This window comes from Lagopus muta, chromosome 13, assembly GCF_023343835.1.
Source record: "Lagopus muta isolate bLagMut1 chromosome 13, bLagMut1 primary, whole genome shotgun sequence".
In the NCBI taxonomy this organism is placed as follows: Eukaryota; Metazoa; Chordata; class Aves; order Galliformes; family Phasianidae; genus Lagopus; species Lagopus muta.
Genome location: NC_064445.1, coordinates 5,006,141 through 5,027,583, shown reverse-complemented (window position 1 = coordinate 5,027,583; position 21,443 = coordinate 5,006,141). Strand labels below are relative to the sequence as shown.

Sequence of the window (21,443 nt, the reverse complement as noted above, 5' to 3'; positions counted from 1 at the left end):
GGATTTAGGCACAACCCTTAGAGGTTTATTTAAGAACGAGAGCCCTCGTTCTTAATGTCTAAGGGAATGTCTAAGGGTTGTTGGGTTTTTTTGCCTTTTGAAAGATACTTTATTGAGCGAGGTAGGAAGAACAAATGGCCAGGCATACTGTGCAGAAGGGAAGCAGTCCTAGCAGAACACCGGTCCTGGGGAAGATGTAACACTGCACTCGCCAGGAGCTGCAGACAAGGCAGCATGTTCTTTGCATCAAGCTCTACTACAAAGAGCCTGACTTGTTTTGCTGTAGCTGCTGAAAGTCTCTGTCATGCTTACAAGCACAGTGTGCCTAAACTGGACATCAGCTGCCTTTTCTTAGACTGCATTTCCTGCAAATGGCAGCAATGCATTGCCAGCAGCCATTCACAGCAGTGCTAGCTTGGTGAGATACCATCATTTTCATCCTTCTTTTGGGTGGCAAAAGTCTTTTCTCCCCCAGATGATGGGTGACATTTTATCCTGCGTAAGCCACCTATTCTGGCTACTCCTAATAGCAGTCATCTTTATGTGTACCTGAAATCTGGTAAGAAGAGCAAGTGCATGTTGATATATGTTGATATTTTGGCATTATTTCAGTAAGCATGCAATCTTTTCTCTTCCTTTCACTGAAGGATCTGATAGGGAAGGCTCAGGTGGTGATACTACATGGACACCAGCTAGCAGCAAATCATCACTATGCACTCAACTTAATCTGCCAGCAATGCAACGAGCTGCGGCACCATTCTGATGTCTTGTCTGATGAGATCAAAAGGAAGCAGATGCGGCTGCAGAAGACCTTGGATCTTCATACTCGCCTTCAGCAGGTAAAGCTTGGAGATACGGTGCCCCTTGAAGCAGATGGTTGGCCTCTCTACAGCTGGTAGCATCTACAATTTGCAGCTTTGCTTTGGTGACTTTTGTTAAGCAGGTATTCCTCCAAAGCCTGGAGAGTGCTTTGACTCAGTTGGTTAAGTTAGCAAACAGGTGCTGTGAATAGTCAGCAGAAAAAGGTGGGCATCTCTAGAAAGCAATGCAGAACACCAGAAGTTAGCTTCTGTTGCTCACACTGTCATGGTGCATCCACGTATGAATTGACTTCTGAAGTTTCCATACCCAGTGCAATAGAGGTAATGCTTTAAAATAGACTCTGTGGGTTTTTTTTATTAGCAATTTGTTAAGTGTATGAATGTAAGTGACTTTAAAATAAGATGACAGATTGGTAAATAGGCACAGTTGCTCTGTATTAGTGTGGAAGTGGAGTCATGTGGCTCCACTGCTCATTGATATCTTAATCAGCATCCAAAATACATTTGGAGAAATTCATGCTAATTAGACCAGAAGGCACACAGCTTTAGCGTGCTTGAGGCTGCTGAGAAAAGCACTGAAGTCTGACCCTGTTCCATTCCACTGTTTAGGGCAATTAGGAAACTTTTTTTTCCCCTTCATTCTTCACTACAACGTTGCATTAACCTGTGGGGATTTGTCTGAAATGAGCACTGCAGCATCTCTGCTGTGGGGCAGAGCCCTCTCCCAGGCTCCTTGCACTCCTGGTTGTGCTAGTGGTCAAAATGCAATAGCTGTTTGGGTTTTCACAAATACTGATGAGCTCCACATTGAAAATGTGGAGCTGATGAATGATACTTGTCATGGATACCTTGATTTAGCAGGGGCTTTTGCTCTGTGTTTTCCCCAGGCCCTGCAGTGTTGTGATGAGGGTGCCTACCTGCTTGCCAACCAGCAGATGGACAAGTGCCAGTCTAAAGAAGGTGCTCAGAAAGCTCTCCAGGACATAGAAAGATTTCTTGAAAGCTCTTCGCCCTACTTAAACTATGATCCCCAATCCCTACAGTATGATTTTGAGTCAGTCTTAACAGCTGAATTGAAGGTAAGCCAATACCCCAATTACCCAAGTGAAAAGCAAAATCTGACTGCACTGCAGCACCATCAGCATTACTGTTTTCTGCTTTGGTTCCAAGTGCAAAATAGCAGTAGTTATTTGATGACAGAAGTCTTTTTCACTCTACAGTGCCAGATACAGTCAGTGCAGGTGAAGCTTGAAAATGTTCGAAGCATGTTTGAGAATCGTCAGTCCTGCTTCAAGAAGCTGCTGGATAAGCACGTGCGGCCCGTCCAGCTGGTGGCCCCTCGGCCAGAAAACCCACCACGATCAAAGTCACCTTTGTTTTCTCCTAAACATGGTCAAGTATCTTCATGATTATTTTCAGATAATCATTTTTAGGATGAGTAACAACTTGAGAAACCAACCAGCACTTACTTCAGATTGCAGAGTTACTGTAGAGTTACTGGTCTTCCAATTTTTGTCTAGCTTCCCATTTCTGTTTAAGGAATGGGGTGTGGAAGCCTGACACTGAATACTTGGGCTAGTTGGTCGTGAATCACTCTGTGCTGTTGTGTTGGCTCCTCGTGCACTTCCCAGCTATGAGAAGGGCTCCCAAGGTTTCCTGGGTGTTTAATATTTTTCTGAAACATGTTGGAGCTACCGAATATCTTAGTATGTTCTCTTACTTGTAAGAGCCATGTGGAAAGGAGAAAGATGACTTGGTAAAATGAGTGCAAGGTTTTTTGCACTCCTTGTGCAGGAACACAGCTCTGGCTGGCTCGGTGGGACTGCTTGCTTGGTATTTATTTTCACTAGCTGTTCAGTGGAAAAAAGTCAGCTGAAAACAGTTCCTACTTCCACTTCTGTTTTCCTAGCATCTTACATGGATGAACTGGTAAATTAGTGATACAGGGGAAAAAAAAGAACATAAATTTGTTAGCCCATTCCATAGCCTGAAGCCTATTTATAAACCTGTTCTTGGTGACAATCTCCTTAGTTGTCGTGGGCTAGAACTGACATAAAATTAGACTGACGTTTGCAAAGGAGCCTAGATACACGAGGAGCTGAATCTCATGAACATAAGTGACAAGCTGGATGTTCAACCGCCTTTGATTCTTTGAGAATGTCATCCTTAAATCCCAATTGTGGAATAATTAATGCCCATAAAGGTACCAGTTCTGGCTGAACTGAGGTTGCTGCATGTTCTGCCTTCATTTTGTTAATGAGATGTAGCACAATGTTAACGTTAAATGATATCATTAAAGCTTCCATCTTTAGCAGCCCTTTATGTATCAGTATTCAGAAGTACTTTAAAGCAGTGTTGGTGTGTTTTAAACCAGGGGTATGCTGTTATGTGGGAATATGAAATATGACTGCATGAGATGATCAGGCACCATTGATCTGCTTTGATACAAATTTGTTTATGATGAATTAGTGTGGATTGGCTGTGGTGAATTGTAGCAGGTGTCATACAAGCAGTAACAGTGGCTCCAATTCAGGGAGCTAATAGTGTAAATAAGAAAGCTAGTGGAATGAAGGGAATGAAGCTACTCAGTATACAGACCAGTGCTGCAAATAAAGCCTAGATTTTCTCGTCTCCAGCCAATGCCACGTTGCATGCCCTCTGAGTTTCCATACAAGACAAAAAAACTCCATCTTTAAACTAAAATACTGCCCATTTTACAGAGGTTTTTTCAGCTTTCTAGAAGCAGGAAAGTGTTAAGGAGAAATGGTTTCAGTAATAGGGGTCTGGCCATCTCTGTGGGATGCTGTAGGCCATCATCCACAGGCCAGATGTGCTCATTGCACTGCCTTCATGTGATGTGCATTTTTCTAGGCAGGGCACTCCATCACAAAGCACAGGTATCCTCCATTAATCATATTCCTGAGAGAAGTGATCAGGCATGTTGAAATGAGCACAGCCAGCAAGAGGGGAAAGACAAAAGGCTCTTCTCTGGATAGATCACGCCGAGAGAGCTTTTTAATAAGGCCTCCATTTGACACCAAACATCAAAATGCTGCCGTCCTGCTGGGCGATGTGCGGTGTCAAAGACACGCTGGGCTCCGCCGGGAGTGCTTTGAGATGTGTGGGTTTGATGGCGCGGATTGAAACCAAACCACCTCTCAGTGCATTACTTTTGTCCTCTTTTCCTTTTTTTTCTTCTTTCTGTTGTGGTCTGAGGACACCCAGTTCCTCTTTCAAGTTACCCTGGGTTTGAAGCCCTGTCTGATGAGTCACTTTGCTTGTAGTATTTGCTAACTAATCACTCGTTCTTAAAATATATCCCATTTCTCTTCATGTCTTGTTAGCTACTCTCTGAACCATCTCTGTCACAGTAGATGTACATTATGGAATGATTATTTTTTTTTTTCTATCCAAGGTGTGGATTTTAATTCCAGTTTGAAATTTTCATTTGACCTCTCTCTCCCTGGGAAGAAAACATCAAGAAAAACTCCAAGCTCACGCAAGGTAATAATTGCTAACAAAATCTGAATGTGTTTTATAGACTGAGAACCCATCTGAAAATGGGAAAAATTGACTGCATTCAGATCGGGATGTGAAGGCAGTTTGTTTGTTTTTTAATTTAAAAAATATTTGACCTTTCTTACTCCTGTAGTTTATTTGGATTTGCCCAGCATCTGAGTTCTATCTTGGGTTGTTTTGCCAAGTAACAGATATGGTTCTCCTGTGTGTTGTTCCCTGAATTTGCATAACTGTGTGGATGCAGAATCTTGCAAATAGACATCAAATATTTCCCCTGTGGGGACCATTCTCTGGTTTCTGCATGAATGAATGTTGTCAGTACTTCCAGATATTACGTAGCATAATAATTTCTGGGACTTTCTGGCTGCCCAGTAGAAGCTTTGCTCTTCTGAAGTTCAGTGGCACAAAGGATTTCTTAAAAAAGCAGCATATTTCATCCTTCCCCAAGATTCTGGAGCTGCACTAAGGGCTGGGCTTATCCTGCCTCTGCAGTGACCTCTGCAGCTCCTTCAGGTCCATCCCATTTCTTTTCCAGATTGAAGTAATGCACGATTATCAGGAAAAACGGAATTCCTTGCAGTCTTTTATTTCAGACAGTGATGACAACTTAGATATACTGAAAGGGTAAGCTTTCACCCAGTTTAAATCACTCTGACTGATGTGTTTCTGGTCAGCCCTTTCACCATCCATGTACGTCATAGTGCTTGATGTCATCTCTTGCACTTTTGCCTATTTTGTCATCCCTGTGTTGGTTGTTAATGAGGTCATACTGTGTTCTAGGCTTGCACAAATTGCTTGTGCTTTTTTCTAATGCAGACATAATATATGTATATATTTCTTTCTTGTAGCCATGTCATAAATGAGCTTATAGAAACGGAGAGAGTGTATGTAGAGGAACTGTTCACTGTTCTGACGGTGAGTGACTTCTTCAGATTGCTCATTATTGCTCCCTGGTGACTTGTACAAAAGAGCACCTGCCACTCTGTCGAACGAAGCAGAAATGTGACAGGACAGGTTTCTACCAAACTGTCAGATCCCCCAGCTAGTCATGAATTTTCAAGTCTTCTCCCTTTTTATTTCTAAGTAGGAGGCATCTGCAGGAACAGTTGGTGTCAGGATGAACTTTTCATCCAGAATGAGGAAGAAGCCTTCTGTTTGTACACACATGCACTGGTAATTAGTTCTATCACTGCTTGTGAACATGTACAAAGAGCTGGTGTTTTTTAACTGCTCCCTCAGTTCTTTACCTTTTGGAGATGAAAGGAGGTTGTGTTTTATGTTTGGAAGGTTTCTGTCTCAATGCTTTGAGGTTTGTGGATGTTAAAGCGCATTTCTTAATCCAGAAAGCAGATTGTAATTTCTGTGCTGCTATTTTAAACACATGTATTTTGTTCCACAATGCCACTTGCCGATTGAATGAAGCAAGTCACTGTTAATTACCTCATCCTGATTATGTTTCTCTGACCTGAGAACAAGCACCATATAAATCTATTCAGCTGCAGGTAGTTACACAGTTACACAGAACTTCCTTGCACTGATTGGCTTTTGTTTTGTTAAACTGCACTTGATGTGATAAAGCAGTTGGCAGCTATGTGGGTTTATTGCTGTGTCCAGTCCAGATAGGGGACGGTGGACAGGGCAAGATAAGTTGTCTGAAAATAACATTTCCATAGAAGAGTGAAACTTCCTTGCAGTGGTTAAATAAAAATGACTAATTTTCCAGATACTTATCTTCTGCTGCATCCTTAATCGAATACAGAACGCCTGCTTGGTGGAAGGAATACTGATTTAAACCATAATTAATTAAGAGATTAGTATGAAAAGCCAAAGAAGATCTGCCATACATACTAAGTATGTTTTAGCAAACATTTGCTACTTCTATTAAATTGACCTCAGTTTTGTGCAGCACTTAGTGACTGGCAGGAGCTGCCTGAGCTGCTGCCAATAGCTTTTTGCTGTTTTCTTTGCAGAGATGGTCCTGAGTGCTGGCTCTGCCTTTCTCCTCTTCTACATTTAGGGTATTTACCACATCTGGTAGCTGGTTTTGTGTTGGCGCAGTAATGTCATTTTCCTGCAGAGCTTTGCACTGTTGCTAATTCCACCCAGCAGTTGGCAGCAAAGGCTTCCTTCTGGGAGGCTGTGAGTACAAGAGGCAGGTGGGGCGATAGGGGACAGACTCCTGAGGCAGCAGGAATTGAGGAGAGCAAGATCTGCTGTTGAGCATGTCTTGTGCAAGAGCAAAAAGCCCATTGATTGTGGTATTTGATCACAGGCCTTCTCTGCTCTGTAACAAATCACCTTGTACACTGGATCTTGTGACAGCATCTGTGACTGCACGTTCTGTACAAACACGGTTGTCACTCGTGTCCCAGGGCCGTAACAGCGGATGTGTTTAACCCAGACAAGTATTCCTGTGGGATCAGCTGGGCTGTAGTGAGCAGAAAGTGACTGCAATTTGCCTTTGGTGATCAGAATGACTCCACAGCATTCACTCACCCCAGGAAAGCTGTCCCATGCCATTCTCTGCTGGACCACAGCCCCGCTTGCCTATATACTGAGGGCTAATGTGCTAAATGACAGGGATGTAGAAATTTGAAATGAAGTAGATTATACTGGAAGTCTGCTCACATCCCCTTGTCCTCTGCCTCTGGGGAGGTGCCAAGCAAAAGCCTGATAAACTGAGCAATTAACCCACTTTGCATCCTGCAGGGCTACAGAGCTGAGATGGACAACCCTGCCATGGTCATCCTTATGCCTCCCGTGCTGAGGAACAGGAAGGATGTCCTCTTTGGAAACATGCCCGAGATATACGACTTCCACAACAAGTATGGTGCTGGCTCTCCTCCCCCTCTTTGCCTCACTGATTTCCTGTAATGATGAAGCACCCAAGAAGTACCTTGCTCACAGCTGCGTTTTGTCTCTTCCCCTGTCTCTTGCAGAATATTCCTGCACAGTTTGGAAAGCTGCCTGGGAGCACCCGAGAGAGTGGGATTTTGTTTCCTAGACAGGGTTGGTGACTCATTTTCACATATGAGACAGACTTTTTAAGGCCAATGTTTCTGCTGTGCTTTGCACTCTTCAACATCTCAGTTGTGTCAGTTGGATGAGGTGCTTCTGATATGTAATTCCAACAGCAAGGGAGGGAATGCAACTGTGTGGACAGCAGCAGATGGGGGAAAGCAGCGGTCATGATGACTTGCTTCAAGAAGCATTCTGCTTCTCAGCAGTGGCTCTTTTACCTGAGCTCTGACTTTCAGATGTTATACTTGGAAGCAGAGATAAAAGCATGTTACAGTTCAGGTATTCCTTCTATTTAGCTGCCCAGCAGGCTTGCATACATGTGGCTGACTTGCATTTTGGCTTTCTTTGCAGCGAGAGGATTTCCAGATGTATGAGAAATACTGTCAGAACAAGCCCCGGTCAGAGTCCCTGTGGAGGCAGTGCTCTGAGAGCACCTTCTTCCAGGTGAGATGTTAATTTCTATCAAGGCAGTGTCATCCTGGGGCACTTATCCTGAACACCACTCTCAGCACTCCACTGTTTCTGCAGTGCATTCCGTTTGCCATTGCGTGAAAGCTGCACCAAAATGGCAGTTGGAGTTGCTTGTATACAAAGAATTTAAGGCAGATCCATCCACATCATGTGTTTTTATGAAATCTCTTTCATTATATGAACTATAGAACAGTCTTACATGAAATCTTTGAAGTCTTCAAACCATATTACTCATGCTGTTAGAATAACTGCAGATTGTTAGCACATAGCTTACCTAATATGAATTCTTTGTTTCAGGAGTGCCAAAGAAAATTAGAGCACAAGCTTGGGCTGGATTCCTATTTGCTCAAACCAGTGCAGCGCCTGACAAAATACCAGTTGCTTCTGAAGGTATTTCAGACACTGCTTTTGAATGACATTTGGAGATAGATTTGTTTTCCATTTTATTTTTCAGTTAAAGTTTACCTCTAAATAAAGCCTTAGGTTACGTGTTGCTGAGCTTGGTTCTCCAAAGTGATGTTCAGCAAGGTTGACATTTTTCATACCTGAAGGAGGAGTGTGTGCTTTTAACGTGTTGTTTTAGTGGGGGGAAGAACTGAGTCTGTTCAGAGATGTAAAATGCAAGAAAAATGAACCAGAGATGTCCATAAGGGTGTGATGAATGAAAACCTACCACGTTGATTCATCTCTTCTGCTTGGGTTGTTGTAGTGCCCATAATCTTTAATGCATTCATCCTTTTGTCCCCATTCTGATGCAGAGCATGCTGCCTTTCCCACTTTACAGAGAACTGGGGTGGTAGCTTCTGAAGGTTGCTGAATCTCACCTTCCAGCTTCTTGAATGAGGAATGAGTACACGAGGCTCTAAGCAGGCAGAGGAGATATGAAATATGAGAATAATTTTATATCAGTCATAGTGTTGCCAATTCTGTCTTCTGCTTATTGGCTTGAAGGCTCCAGGATTTATAAAATCTTCCTTCTGTCTGCCAAACTGCAGACAGTCATCTACTGCAAACTCATATGAATACATTTGTGCCTTATTAGCAGCTGATGCCAAACCTGAGTCATATTTGCCATTTCTTATCAAGCAGGAAAATGCAACACAAAGAACTCAGGTAAGAGTGATGCCACTCTGTAACCTGATGCTGTCCTCAAAGAAACCCAGAGAAAATGGACAGTGATATTCCACACCTCATATTGACTGGTTTGCAATTAGTGCTTTTTCCATTGACATATGAAAAAAGAAACTCAGGGAGTGCAGCTTGCTCTTGGACATTGGAAACTTTGGTGAGCTGGAAAAAAGTTTGCTTTGTTCAGTTGCAAGCACATATTCTTCCATTTCTATTTTCAGGAGTTGTTAAAGTACAGCACAAGCTGTGATGGAGTTCAGGAACTTCAAGAAGCTCTGGTTGCAATGCTGGATTTGCTAAAATCAGTCAATGACTCTATGCATCAGATTTCAATAACAGGATATGACGTGAGTAGATTTCAGTAATTGAAGAACTTGCACAGTGCTGGTTGATATATTGGAAGTGGTTGGTGTCCCAGGATGTAGGAACTTAAAACCACATTAGAACAATTGCAACCTGAATGGCATCAGGAAGCTTATAGATGTCAGTCTTCCATTTGATTTCAGGATTTTGGAAGCTGTTCCCATCCAAACTGTATGTGAAGTTACATAGTTCCCACATTTGCCACCTTGTGGTTCCTGGGAGCATTTTTTCAGAATCTACCTTAGTTCTCAAATGGTTCACCTTATAACTGAGCTGGGCTGTCATCATATTTCTCATTCAACCTTTAATTAAATACACCCTGAAGTAGGTTTTGCTCCTTGCCTGTTGAAGTGGCCGTCCTTCCTAGGGATTCAGGGAGTGCTGAGTGGATGGCTGAGCTGCTGGTCACATTCCTGGCCTACTTGAAAAATCCTTTTCTTCCCATTCTGCACAACCTCTGTTCAGGCTCAGCTCTCGTCTCACTGATATGGGGGAACCCTTGATATGATCTTTTCTGGGTGTTGGCAAGTTTTCTTACCCTCCAGCTATTGACTTGTATTCCTTTGCATAGACTAACTGTAGGCTTGTGTCTGAGACCTCTTCTTCCCTCCTGGCACCATGCCATCACTCCCAAAAGATCATCTGATCCTTCCAGGAAGACCTATTCTTAGAGTGACGTGCCTTGGAACAGAGCTGGCCCCATTGCCCTTCATTGTTTGCACAGTCCTCCTACATTTTAATTGATGTAAACTTTTTAATACGTGTTTGTCATACTTTCACCAGGGCGACTTGAGTGAACTAGGAAAAGTATTGATGCAAGGATCTTTCAGTGTTTGGACAGGACACCGAAAAGGCCCAACAAAAATGAAGGATCTTGCCAGGTTCAAGCCAATGCAGAGGCATCTCTTCCTATATGAGAAAGCCTTGGTCTTCTGCAAGAAGCGTGAGGATCACGGAGATGGATATGATAAAACTTCATCTTACAGTTTTAAGCATTTTCTGAAAGTAAGGATTTTTTCTTTGGGGCCATTGCCATGGGGATTGTAAACTGTTAACTCTGTGAACCCAGAGAGTATGTTTTCAGTAGTGCAGTGGCTTGGTTTCTGCTATCAAGGACTATAATGCTCCAAATGGAGGTGCCATGAAAGGCCGGTTGATGTAGTAACGTAGTGGATTATGGAGTGGCAGCTGCCAGAGAAGCAGTGCTTTGGATAAGTCCCAGGGATGGAGATGTGCCTTCTTCCCTCCTCTAGTCTGCTTTCCAGGACAAAGGAAAGCATGAAATGGACAGCATGAACTGCTGTCATGCCCAGCTCCTTGGAAGAATCAGGGCTCCTTATGTTCCTGGTCTCCAAGGAGGCACAGCCTCCTGCTGCACAGCCAGGAGGAGGGGTATCACTGCTCTTCCTCTCCTATGCTTTTCTCCTTCAGCAGGCTCCAGCTGCAGCTAGAAACATAATTATCAGGCAAGGAGAACAGCCTCTGGCTAAACAGGAGGGACGTAAACAACTGCCCCAAGCCTATAAATGCCAACTCTTGTCAATAAAAATCCCAAACTGCTTCTCTAAAAGAGACCGTCTGGCTTATTGTGTCTGATGAGCACTTCTAACACGAGCTTTTTGTCTCAACACTCTGCCTCGTTTTTCTTGATAAATAAAAAAGCAATATAGGTACGTCACAGAAAGGCAAAGCAAATGGGCACTTGGAGGCTGAGCCTTCGAGCCCAGATGCTGTGAGTCTCCTGATCTACATGGGGTCTGGGGAGAGAGATGACACCAGCAGTCAGAAACCTTTCAAGGATGTTACAGTAGATAAGTCTGTTCAGCTCTGGTGCACATTACAAATTGTGTATTAAAAACAAATCCCAGTCCATATGTTTAGCTACTTAAGTGCTTTTCCCAAACAACATAGTTTTCTTTCTGGGGAGCTTGTTTTCCCTGTAGCACTTGTTTTGCCGTATGTGCTTTTGAAAGATCTGAAGAGGCAGCATGGAGAAACCTGCTCAGAGGAGAAAATCTTGTGTTCAAGAGTCCAGACATTCAGGCCAGTTTTTGTCTAGGAGGGGTTCATTTTCCAGCATTTTTGATTGCTAAGGTGAGAGGTTGTGGTTAGAGAATGCCTGGGTGCTGAAGCATTAATACATCCGTGCACACAGATTCTCAGAATTGCTGTCCTGAGGGTAAAACCACGCTTCCTGAGCTCAGCATTTGGTTGATTGGTGATAGTATCATGGAATTAATTTTCCTTGCCAGAATGCTTTGCAGGGATTCAGAATTAAAGAAAGCTGTTTCATGGAAGCGGTGAAACCGGACATCTGTAGAAACAGCAAAAACAAAACCCCAAAACTTTCCCCAAACAGGCAGACTTTAAAAGCAAGATAATATTTTAAATGTTATATAAAATAGCCAGCAATAAGTATTTCTTTAGCTGATACTCAGTAACTTAAAGCATGCAGGTTTATAACTCATTGCAGTGCAAGGTAGATTGTCTGCCTTTTGCCACAGTGGAAGGTGGTGCAGATGGATGCCATCCCAAAGTGTTAAGCTCAGCCACCTCCATCTGCATTGCACCAAACTGCAGCTGAAGGGACAGTAAATCCTGCTTGGAAGGAGGAAAAGGTATTTTAAAATACTCTAACATGAATCAACGTGGCATAAATACACCTATTTCTGGAACCTTCCTTCGTGTCCTTACAGTGGATAATCTAAAGTTCCAGGTATCTTGATGCCTGGGCAGTTCTGTCGTGGACACCAAGTGGAACTGCCAATCCAGAGGGGCAGCACAGAACTGGAAATGGGAGTCTGGATGAGTGCTCTCTAGGTTTCCCTTTCAACATCTCAGTGTTGCATTTGCCTACAGTCAGAGTAGAGCCTGATCTCACTTTCCGTGGCATTGTGGCACCATACTGCACAAGCCCGAAGTTTTCTGAGATATAATGCCTTCATGGCAAGGCTATGCTGCAGATTTTAACCTGTGCTTTTTTAAATAGGTGCAGTTTTAAATAAAGGAATGGATATGTGTGAGATTGCAGATGTGCAAATGGTCTGTGGCTTCAGTCAGTGATCAGTCTCAGTTCTAATCATCAGTACAGACCTGGAGACTTTGGTGAAACCTCATTGTGCGCAACAATGAGAGACAAAGAGGGGCTGGGAAATGCTGCTTGCTGTTCAGTGCCCTTCCTTGCTGAGTCTGGAGTTTCCTGCAAGTTCACAAGAGCTCTGCTATTTATACCAGTGAAGAAATGAAGAAAGCTAATTAGCAGCTTGCTTCCTTTCTCCTGAGGCTCTTCATAGTCACTGAAATGAGTGCCAACCTTTGAGAGAATAAGTAGGAACAGAGAGCTTGACCGTGTGATCCCACCTGTAACTGTTGTAGCCTTGCAGACAAAAGCTCTGACCAGGCACATAGTCAGAAAGGATCAGCAGTGTTTAACAGATGTTCTTTCTCAGGCTTTATTTGTATTTGTACTGGATTTGCTTATGGCCACCTGTGTGAATAATTAATGATATGATACCATTATTATTAGATCTGTTTCAAAACATGAAAGTGGAATACTTGACTTTTTGATCCTCTGTTAATCAGTGGTGAATCGCTAGCAAAATCTGCTTTAAACAAGAAACAAGTTTATGCAATATCAGGAATGGGACAATAATTGCATGTTGTGCTCAGTGGATGGGTCAGAGACCAAAAGAGTGAACTGAAATTCCTGAAGGAGCTAAGGGCTTCTCAGGTGGGTTTGAAGTAAATAAAATATAGCACAGCACAAATTATGTAGGAAGATAATGTGCCATGCACTTGTAAAGCTTCTTATAACTCATCTGAGAAATGTCATGCTGGAAGAGACATGAGATAACTTTTCATTTTGTTCCACTGATTCTTGAGTAGAAATTCTGAAGTCTGTTAGTGGTTATAAGAAAGCTTTGGTAAATAAGACAAGCTGATGGAAATCAGGGGGAATAACTAGATGGTGACTTCCAGTGGCTGCTGAAATGAAAATTGATGAAAGGTGTTAAACAAAGCTGTTTTCAGCCAATTCAGCATGGTGCAAAATACATGGATTCATTTTAAAGGGGAAAGACTTGTAACATGCTTCATTTTTTGGTTCTTTTCTCTTTGCAGATGAATGCAGTTGGAATAACTGAGAACGTGAAGGGGGATCATAGAAAATTTGAAATCTGGTATAGTGGAAGAGAAGAGGTATACGTTGTGCAGGTTTGTAGCTTCAGAGATCTGAGTATTTGTAAACAGTGGTGTGGAAATGTCTCCTCTTGATCTTCTCAGGATATAAGGTTATCAGACATTCAGCTTATATTTCTTCTTTCTCCTTGCCTATGTCTCTGTTCACAGAGCTGTCCCAGTGGCTACTCCTCAGAGTCCAGTACAGGGCTGTAAAAGTGGGGACAGAGCTGGTCCTTGGAAATAGAGCCTTTAATTCCAAATGCAGTCTCAAATAGACCAGTAGTTGAAAAAAAAAAAACACATTTTATTGTGCTTAGCAGCTTACATGAACTGAGATGGGAAATGGGCCTCATGCTTTAATGAACATAAACACATGCTCTTCTACAATTAGATGCTGGAACTGCCCCCAGAGTGAAGGCTTAGCTTCCATGGTGCTATTTCCAATGGTAGTTTGATTAGTCTATGGAACAGTAGCCTATTTTTTTCCTGTTTATTTTCCCCTCTTTTGTAGCATTTTGAATATAATTTTATAAGAGTGAAGTATTTGCCTAATGCTGTGTTCAGAGCACAACCTCTTGTGAAAATATTGTTTGTTGACATCTGTTTTTAATTTGCCCTCTGCTGAGCTTTTTCCTCCTTGTTATAATCCAGTAACAAACTTCAACTCAGATGTATGTAGGGTATACATATATCCCATTCCAAAGGGGGAATTGTTTTAAACTGACACAGGGGAGGTTTAGGTTGGATATTAGGAGGAAGTTTTTCACCCAGAGGGTGGTGAGGCACTGGAACAGGTTGCCCAAAGAGGCTGTGGATGCCCCATCCCTGCAGGCATTCAAGGCCAGGCTGGATGTGGCTCTGGGCAGCCTGGGCTGCTGGTTGGCGACCTGCACACAGCAGAGGGTTGGAACTGGATGAGCATTGTGGGCCTTTTCAACCCAGGCCATTCTGTGATTCTATGATAGTTTTGGCCCTTTGGGATTTTAAAAAGAGAATTATTGCATGCTCAGATGTGCTTTTTCCTGTACTCCTTGGGTTGTAGTGATGTCTCCACCATTTCTACTGCGTTGCCTGGATGTGGTGGGATTGTTAATTTAAAAAGATGAAGAATATTTTATATTTAACGCTGGCTTTGGATGAAAGGGGATTTCAGATAATTGCAGCATTGAAAAGTAAGATTCTATTCATACAATATAATGGGTGATTCATAATTCAAAATTCAGACAATTCTCTCTTCTTTCAGGCCCAAACAGTAGATCTGAAGATGGCATGGTTAAATGAAATCAGAAAAATTTTATTCAAGCAGCAGGAGCTCATAAAAGGTACATTTGACCAATTTGTCTGTGGCATTCACTCTGCTGCAGAACCTTTCCTATTTTCACACTGCTAAATCTTCAAATCCACTAATTCTCACCAGAGAATTGATTTTCAGAAGAAACCCAGTAGCACAATTCTGGAGTGAGGTCTACATTACAGGGAAATAACATGTTAGAGCTGTAGAGGCCGAGTGCTCAAGTAGAAATGAATTACAGAGGTACCTTTTTTTTCTTCTATTACCGTGGAGAGTTATTTCACATTTGTTCTCATATGCTTAATTCAACAAGATTCATAGCAGATGCCTTGTTTTAAGCATATTATAGTCCCATAGACTTCAGTGGAATGCTTGCTATTGGATTTGTGCTAACATGCCATCTTAATCATAACTAAATCTGCTCTTTGTAATAGTCCCTAGGTCTGGTTTTCTCTAAACAATAATCATTAGAGTTGTTTGAAAGGCCTAGCTTTGAAAATAATGCTTCAAGTGCGACAGCTGCTAAGAAACAAGGATGTAAATCTGATGTCTGACCTCCCCACAGTGGAGAAACAGCAGCCTAGCTCGTGCACTGACCAGCTCCACCTCTCCTCCCAGCTGAGTGATGGGTGAGTCCCTGGGGTGGCTGGGGGGGGCACCAGCGAGCACTCATCTGACAGCACAACCTGAGCTGAAGTTTTCTTTTTGTGTCCACCCAGTAATCGAAACTGGGCACTGAGATCCTTCAGAAAAGCATAAATTAATAAGTACCATTAATATTTCTGATCCTGCTTTACGAATCTTCACGGAGTTTAGTTTCATTTCTCACGTACAACTAATATATATGCATATTTAATCTTTCAGAAAGCAGCAGAGAGCCTCCATAAGCTCAGAAGAGAACGACTCGGAGCGCACCAGCCCAGTGCCACTGGACAGCGTGCTCCTGTCACCCCAGAGCAAACCCCACAGAAGTATGGCACCTCCCTTCCTTCGGGGCACTGTGTGGGCACAGGGTTCCCCAGCTGAGCTGCATGCTGTCTTGCAGGCTGGCCAGGAATGTCACAGTCCCTGGAGATCTGTGAGGGTCTGGAGGAGTGGTCTGGCAACCAGTACCTTTCAAACTGCTCAGACACCGAAGAGGAGGAGGGGAACCAGCTGGTTAGTACAGAACTGAAGAAGCACCAAAGCTTGAGGTTTTGATTGCGTTGCTTTAGCAGGCTTCACTGGGTGACAGGTGTGGCTTCTCCATGTCTTCATTTTTCTACATCTCCATTTGGGAAATGAGGAGATATCAGATGAGTTGTTTCAGTTCCTTGAAACCATTTAAATTAAGGTAGCTGTTAGTGCTCTATCACATTCCCTGCGGCAGTCAGAAATAAAGGCTGTGTGATACTGAATGTAGCTCAAGCAGATAATTTTTTTCTCTTTCTGCCACAGTCTCCAGGAAAATACAAAGCCCTTGCAGACTGCAAGAGGAGAGGATCAGAGGATCTGCTGGTGAAAAATGGGGACGAAATTCAGCTTTTGCATGAAGATGGTGAGGGACAGTGGTAGGTATTTTAGGATTGCTTTACCTTATCTCTAAGAGCCTGCACGGCAGTGCCATGCTGCCTCACCTGCCTGGTGGTCCACTCCTTGCAGCTTCTGATTAGGTTTCAGTCTATTCCAGAAAGTCAGAGAATTCATTCCCTTTACAAGTCTAGGGACCTTACAATCTGGTTTGGCCTCAAAAAATGTGTTTGGACTTCCCTTGCCTTGGGTATGTGAGCTGTGTTACGCTGACATCTCAGCAGCCCCTTGGTAGTGCTCTTGCAGCTCAAATGGGTGGTTTGAGTGAGAGCTCTGTGCCCACTTTATGCCTTCTCCAGCTCAGCTGTTGGCTTTTTTCCTCTGGGTTTATTAATAGCAATATTGAGTGATTACAAGACATTTTCTTCCCACAAATGGCTGTAATGAACCAGTGTTAACTGGTTAATAGCTGCAGACCATCTTTCAGTTGTATTTATAGCTGTGGCTTGTGAGGATAGCAATTCACAGCTGGTTCTCTCCTTGTAACTGGGAGCATTGCCTGGGAAATTACTATACCCCATGTTCTGCCTGTTGAACCATTGGTCTTATTGTCTCAGAGGGCAGCATGCCCTCTTCTGTTTTTTGCAGCATTTTGGCCAAGTTTCCTGCCTGTAGTTCCTTTCCAGACCGATTTCTGACTAGCTCTCTTCAGCCAGCCTCTCCTTAGGATAAACACACAGGCACAGCTGCCCTATGGGGGATTCAGGGCCAGCATCTACAGCCCTTACGCTTCATGGGAAATTCAGTTTGCTGTTAGCAAAAAGAAGATAGAAAGTATCTCAATCATACTGCATGCTCACCACCTTTTATAGCAGTTTTAGGCAGTGCCAGGCAGACAGTTCTCAGACCAAATGTATTTGTTAGTTCAGATCTCACTACATGAGCAGGAAAGTAATTGTCCTGGGCTTCATTGGTAGTCAGTGGAGAGAAACAGGCACTTCTGGAGAATGATGCAGACCCCAGGCAGGGTTACTCACGCTCTGGAGAGCCTTGTTCCTCTCCATTAGCTAGAGAGGGGCCCAAGGCAACTGTGTTCCTGATGAAGGTTTTTAATTAGTTGCCTAAATTTAGTTGGATGGAATTCTTAAATGCATGCGCAACTCCTGTTAAAATGCTCCCCCGATTTGAGCAGACTGTTGGTTGCACTGACTGTCTTGTAAAGTGTGCCCACTGCCAATGCAAAACTGCTTGTGGGGTGATTTGTTTCTTTTACTAATACTGTTGTTGTTCAAAGGTTGGTGAAAAACCTAAACAGAAGAAAAGAAGGCTGGATCCCTGTCCACAGTCTGCAGATAGTAGTCGGTGATTGTAGATTTCGGAATGCCAAAGTTGCAGGTATCATATAATACACATAACAGAGATATCTCAAAACTCAATTCAGGTCTTTTAAGCCATTTGTACTGCACTTGATATACTAAGTCTGGCTGCATTTGCCTCTGCAGTAAAAAAAAAAAAGAAAAAAAAAAGAAAGAAAGCAGCTACTCCAAAAAGCCTGCAAAAGTAGTAAATTAAGCTACTGCTTTTTTGTGGATTTGTTTTCTTGGCTCCTTAGGACACTTCTCTGACTTTAGGCACTAGTAAGTTACAAGAAACAAAAAAAAACAGCACTTAAACACATAGGTTTTATTGTGAGAGCACTGGGCAGAAGATCTAGGAGAAGAAATGGAGTCTGATCAGGGATTCCTGTGACCATTTTTGCCTTCTTGCTGCTGTAGCTCAGACCCCATGTGAATAGGATGCACCTAGGCAAAACCTCCTCATGCTGCACAAGGTGCTGTGGCCTCATCCAAAGCACGTGGAAGGAAGGCTTCAGTTCTGCGCTTGGTCAAGCCTTGCTCTTTCACTCACTGCTGGTTTCTGCTTGTTAATCCTTCATTAAAATAGTTTATAAACAAATTACCAGGTTTTAGTGAAAGGCTTCTAGTCTTAAAAATCATGTTTCTCATTTTCTAGTTGTAAATGTACATAGATTAAGAAGAATAGCAGATGACACAAGAAGATGCCTTAAGAGCAGCCCATTACCCTCACCATGTATTTGGTATCACCACTCCATGGTTTTTCATTACCATGCTGGAAATGGGGGGCTGGGATTGTGACTGGAACAGCTGAGAACACACAGAGAAAAAAAAATCACAAAGGTTTTGTCCATAAAAAAGGAAGTCTAGTTATCTCTGGGTCCTGGACCAAAGTCTGTATGGAGGTTCCTCCAGCCCTGAAAGCACCCTGAAAATAGGATACTGGTTAACTTTGAATGCTGGCTTGCTCTGTCACTGGTCATAACCCCCACATCCTAGAGATTGGCAGCTCTACACTGGTTTACAGTCACTGAGTACAAAGTAAGACGAATTTCACAGGACAGAACCACAGAAAGCTGCTGTACATCTTACACTGCTGCTCAGATGTTTGCAGCCGTGTCACCAGAGTCTGGCAGCAGTGCTGAGGCTTAGTTTTCCCTGTTAAGATTGGCTTTGCTCATTCTCTCTGTTGCTGATTGTGTATGCAGTCTGTAGGCATGGTTCTAATTTTACACGCACTTCAGGCAATGCTGTAGGATGGTGTAGGATGTTTTCTCTCCATTTCCTGGAGTTATTCAAAGAACTTCTCAGTGACATGTCCTTACAGCCATCATGCACTCTAAAAACTGATTTTCAGACCACACCTTTGTATTTAACAAAGCTGTTCCTTTTGTGCATAGGTCATTTTATGCCGTGGGTGATTTTACAGCCATTAATTGCTCTGGGATGTGGCCGGGTTTGGGGTCTGTTTTCTGCTTCTTCAGAAGATGGAGCTCTTGCTCCACTCTGCAAGAAGTCCTTCCAGCCAGCCTCCCTCGGAGGAAGGACAGGCTGGTCCTGACATAGCAGACACAGTTTGCCAGCTGAGGAGTGACGTTGCGTACAGGAGGGCACACTGCAACCCACAGATATTCTGAGCTGCCTGTGGGGTTCTCAGGAGCTGAAAGCATGCAGAGCTGGTTCCTGTGTTGGTGCTTGGCTCCTGGTCCCCACAGTCATTAACAACTTAAAGTTACAGGAAGCTTTTCTGCCCATTTGAAGTTATCAGATAGGAATTTGGTAGATGTCCCACTACCCTGCCATTGCCAGTTTTGTAAATCCGCTGTCCTGCGCCAGGCCTGCCAAGGGAGAGCCTCTGTGCAAAGCAGAATTTGGAACAGCCAAATGAATCCCGAAAATACAGATGCTTTTTTCTTTTACTTCTTCACTGGTTGTGCAGTTAATTTGCCTTATGGATGACTGGTTACTATTGGCAATGTCGTGTAACAGCTGATAAAGAGAGTACTTTGGTCTAAATCTCTATTGCAGAAGTGGGAGGGAAAACCTTATTAAACTTAGTGTAAATCTTGGCCTGGATTTAAGCCAGGAGGCTTTGAGAAGGAAGATAACTGGCTTGGAGTTCATTTTGAATAACAATTTTTCCCCTGTTGTGCCCCTAGCAGTAACTTCTGAAATGAGCCATTGCTTCTTTCTTCTGAATAGATTTGTTTCCTGTGTAAATCTGTGGTGTTTCTCTTATGTGTGTGCCACAGCAATAGTTCTGTATCGCAGATGTTAATGCACAGATCTCAAAATGGAAAAAGTTTGGTGAGAACTCTGCTCAGAGAAAGCACTGCTCAGGAAATAGCGGTTGCATGTTGCTCGTTTCAGATGCCTTGTTAAAGCATAAAACCATTTCTGTATGTGTGAAGAAGGAGCAGCCCCAGTGTAAGATGTGCATCCCTTGGAATGTCAGGAATGTGGGTTAGAATCCAAACTCTTCTTCCACAATAGGCCAGGAAGCAAAATAGCTCTGCAGGTCCCCAGGTTGCTTATACTCCACAGACCGCCTACTGCTGTAACACAGAGAACTGACAGCACCTGTGTCACTGAAGGGAAAACCATGTTACTCCAGCTGTGCTGCAGCACCCAGCTCAGCAAACTGAGAGCTCGGACAGCAGAGGTGAGGTCCTTGCTGAAACCCAGTGCAGATGTGTGACATGTTTCATCTCAGTGACACGGTGACAGTGCAGGAGCACGACAGCTCCCCTCTTGTGGAGGCTGAGCTCTTGTTCTGCTCTTCTTTTCTCTCAGCAGTGGTAAACAAATGCAAGCAAAAGAAAACATTTTGTTCGCTCTAGAATTTTCACGTCAGAGCCAAACGAGGCCAATGCATTTCCAGCCTTTTTCATCTGACCTTTAAAATCTGGGCAGAGAGATGGGTTCTGATTTTGTCTGACTGCATGAAGGTTGTGTGAGGCTGATTTCTTTCAGAGAGAGCATGAAATAGAGCAGAATTGAGCCCAAACCTTAGGAGCACTCAGAGCAGCCGTTGGGAGATGCTCCATTCCAGGGCAGGTGCTGGCACCCACTTGTTTCAGGGAGCATGCAGGCAGCCACGATGCTCTCACTTTGCAGTGTGATGCAGGTCTGACCATGTTCCTGCTCCTGTGCTATATGTCAGACATTTTCTAGTTTTGTTCAACATCCCACTTGGCAAATTCTCTTCCAAGCCTTAAGGGGATCCCTGTATGTGTTTGTGCATGTGTGAGTGCGTGTGTGCTCTTCCTGCTAAGCTGCCCCTCACTTGGAGTGCCTAGAGGACAAAGCTCATGCACCCTCTGCTCCAACCAGCCAGGGCAGTGGCCTCTTGGCTGAGTTTGAGGCAGCTCTTTACATAACACCTTGGGCCACACAGTTCTAATTTGCCTGATGAGAGTGCGTGGCTGAATGCTTGAGCTCTTGCAAGCTAGCGTAAGCATGTTAGCTGAAATGTGCAAGTTTTGTGTAAGTTCTGCTTAAAATGCCACTTGTCATGTTGCAGATGTAGCACAGCTGTTTGCACTGTTACTCATGCACTTTAATGATTGCAGCCACAGGCTTTATGTGAGCAGAATTATTATGCAGGGTCCGTTAAAGATAATGTTAATTTTTGCCTTTGAAATATAAAGCAGGGTCTACATTTACAACCAGCGATGCCAGCCAGCCTCATAGAGCAGCTATTTTGTGCCCATAGAAAGCCATTTTGCAATGACAAAATAAGGACTCTAGAGACGATAACCGCTGGCCATGCTGTGATAATCAAGT

At 43.4% G+C, this 21,443-nt stretch overlaps 1 protein-coding gene across 2 annotated transcripts in view; it reads left to right on the top strand.

The window, feature by feature from the left end:
• The window catches only part of MCF2 (MCF.2 cell line derived transforming sequence), a 49,125-nt gene that overhangs the window by 25,336 nt on the left and 2,346 nt on the right, over positions 1 to 21,443 (top strand). For both annotated transcript variants that reach the window (XM_048959472.1, XM_048959473.1), the window contains 19 exons: positions 648 to 839; positions 1,709 to 1,900; positions 2,042 to 2,213; positions 4,237 to 4,325; positions 4,876 to 4,964; positions 5,189 to 5,255; positions 7,050 to 7,165; positions 7,280 to 7,349; positions 7,713 to 7,805; positions 8,130 to 8,222; positions 9,182 to 9,307; positions 10,107 to 10,328; positions 13,443 to 13,535; positions 14,746 to 14,824; positions 15,359 to 15,422; positions 15,658 to 15,764; positions 15,839 to 15,951; positions 16,231 to 16,343; positions 17,597 to 17,697. In XM_048959472.1, the coding sequence (XP_048815429.1) occupies positions 648 to 839; positions 1,709 to 1,900; positions 2,042 to 2,213; positions 4,237 to 4,325; positions 4,876 to 4,964; positions 5,189 to 5,255; positions 7,050 to 7,165; positions 7,280 to 7,349; positions 7,713 to 7,805; positions 8,130 to 8,222; positions 9,182 to 9,307; positions 10,107 to 10,328; positions 13,443 to 13,535; positions 14,746 to 14,824; positions 15,359 to 15,422; positions 15,658 to 15,764; positions 15,839 to 15,951; positions 16,231 to 16,343; positions 17,597 to 17,697 (2,191 nt within the window). The remainder of the gene's footprint in view (positions 1 to 647; positions 840 to 1,708; positions 1,901 to 2,041; positions 2,214 to 4,236; positions 4,326 to 4,875; positions 4,965 to 5,188; positions 5,256 to 7,049; positions 7,166 to 7,279; positions 7,350 to 7,712; positions 7,806 to 8,129; positions 8,223 to 9,181; positions 9,308 to 10,106; positions 10,329 to 13,442; positions 13,536 to 14,745; positions 14,825 to 15,358; positions 15,423 to 15,657; positions 15,765 to 15,838; positions 15,952 to 16,230; positions 16,344 to 17,596; positions 17,698 to 21,443) is intronic.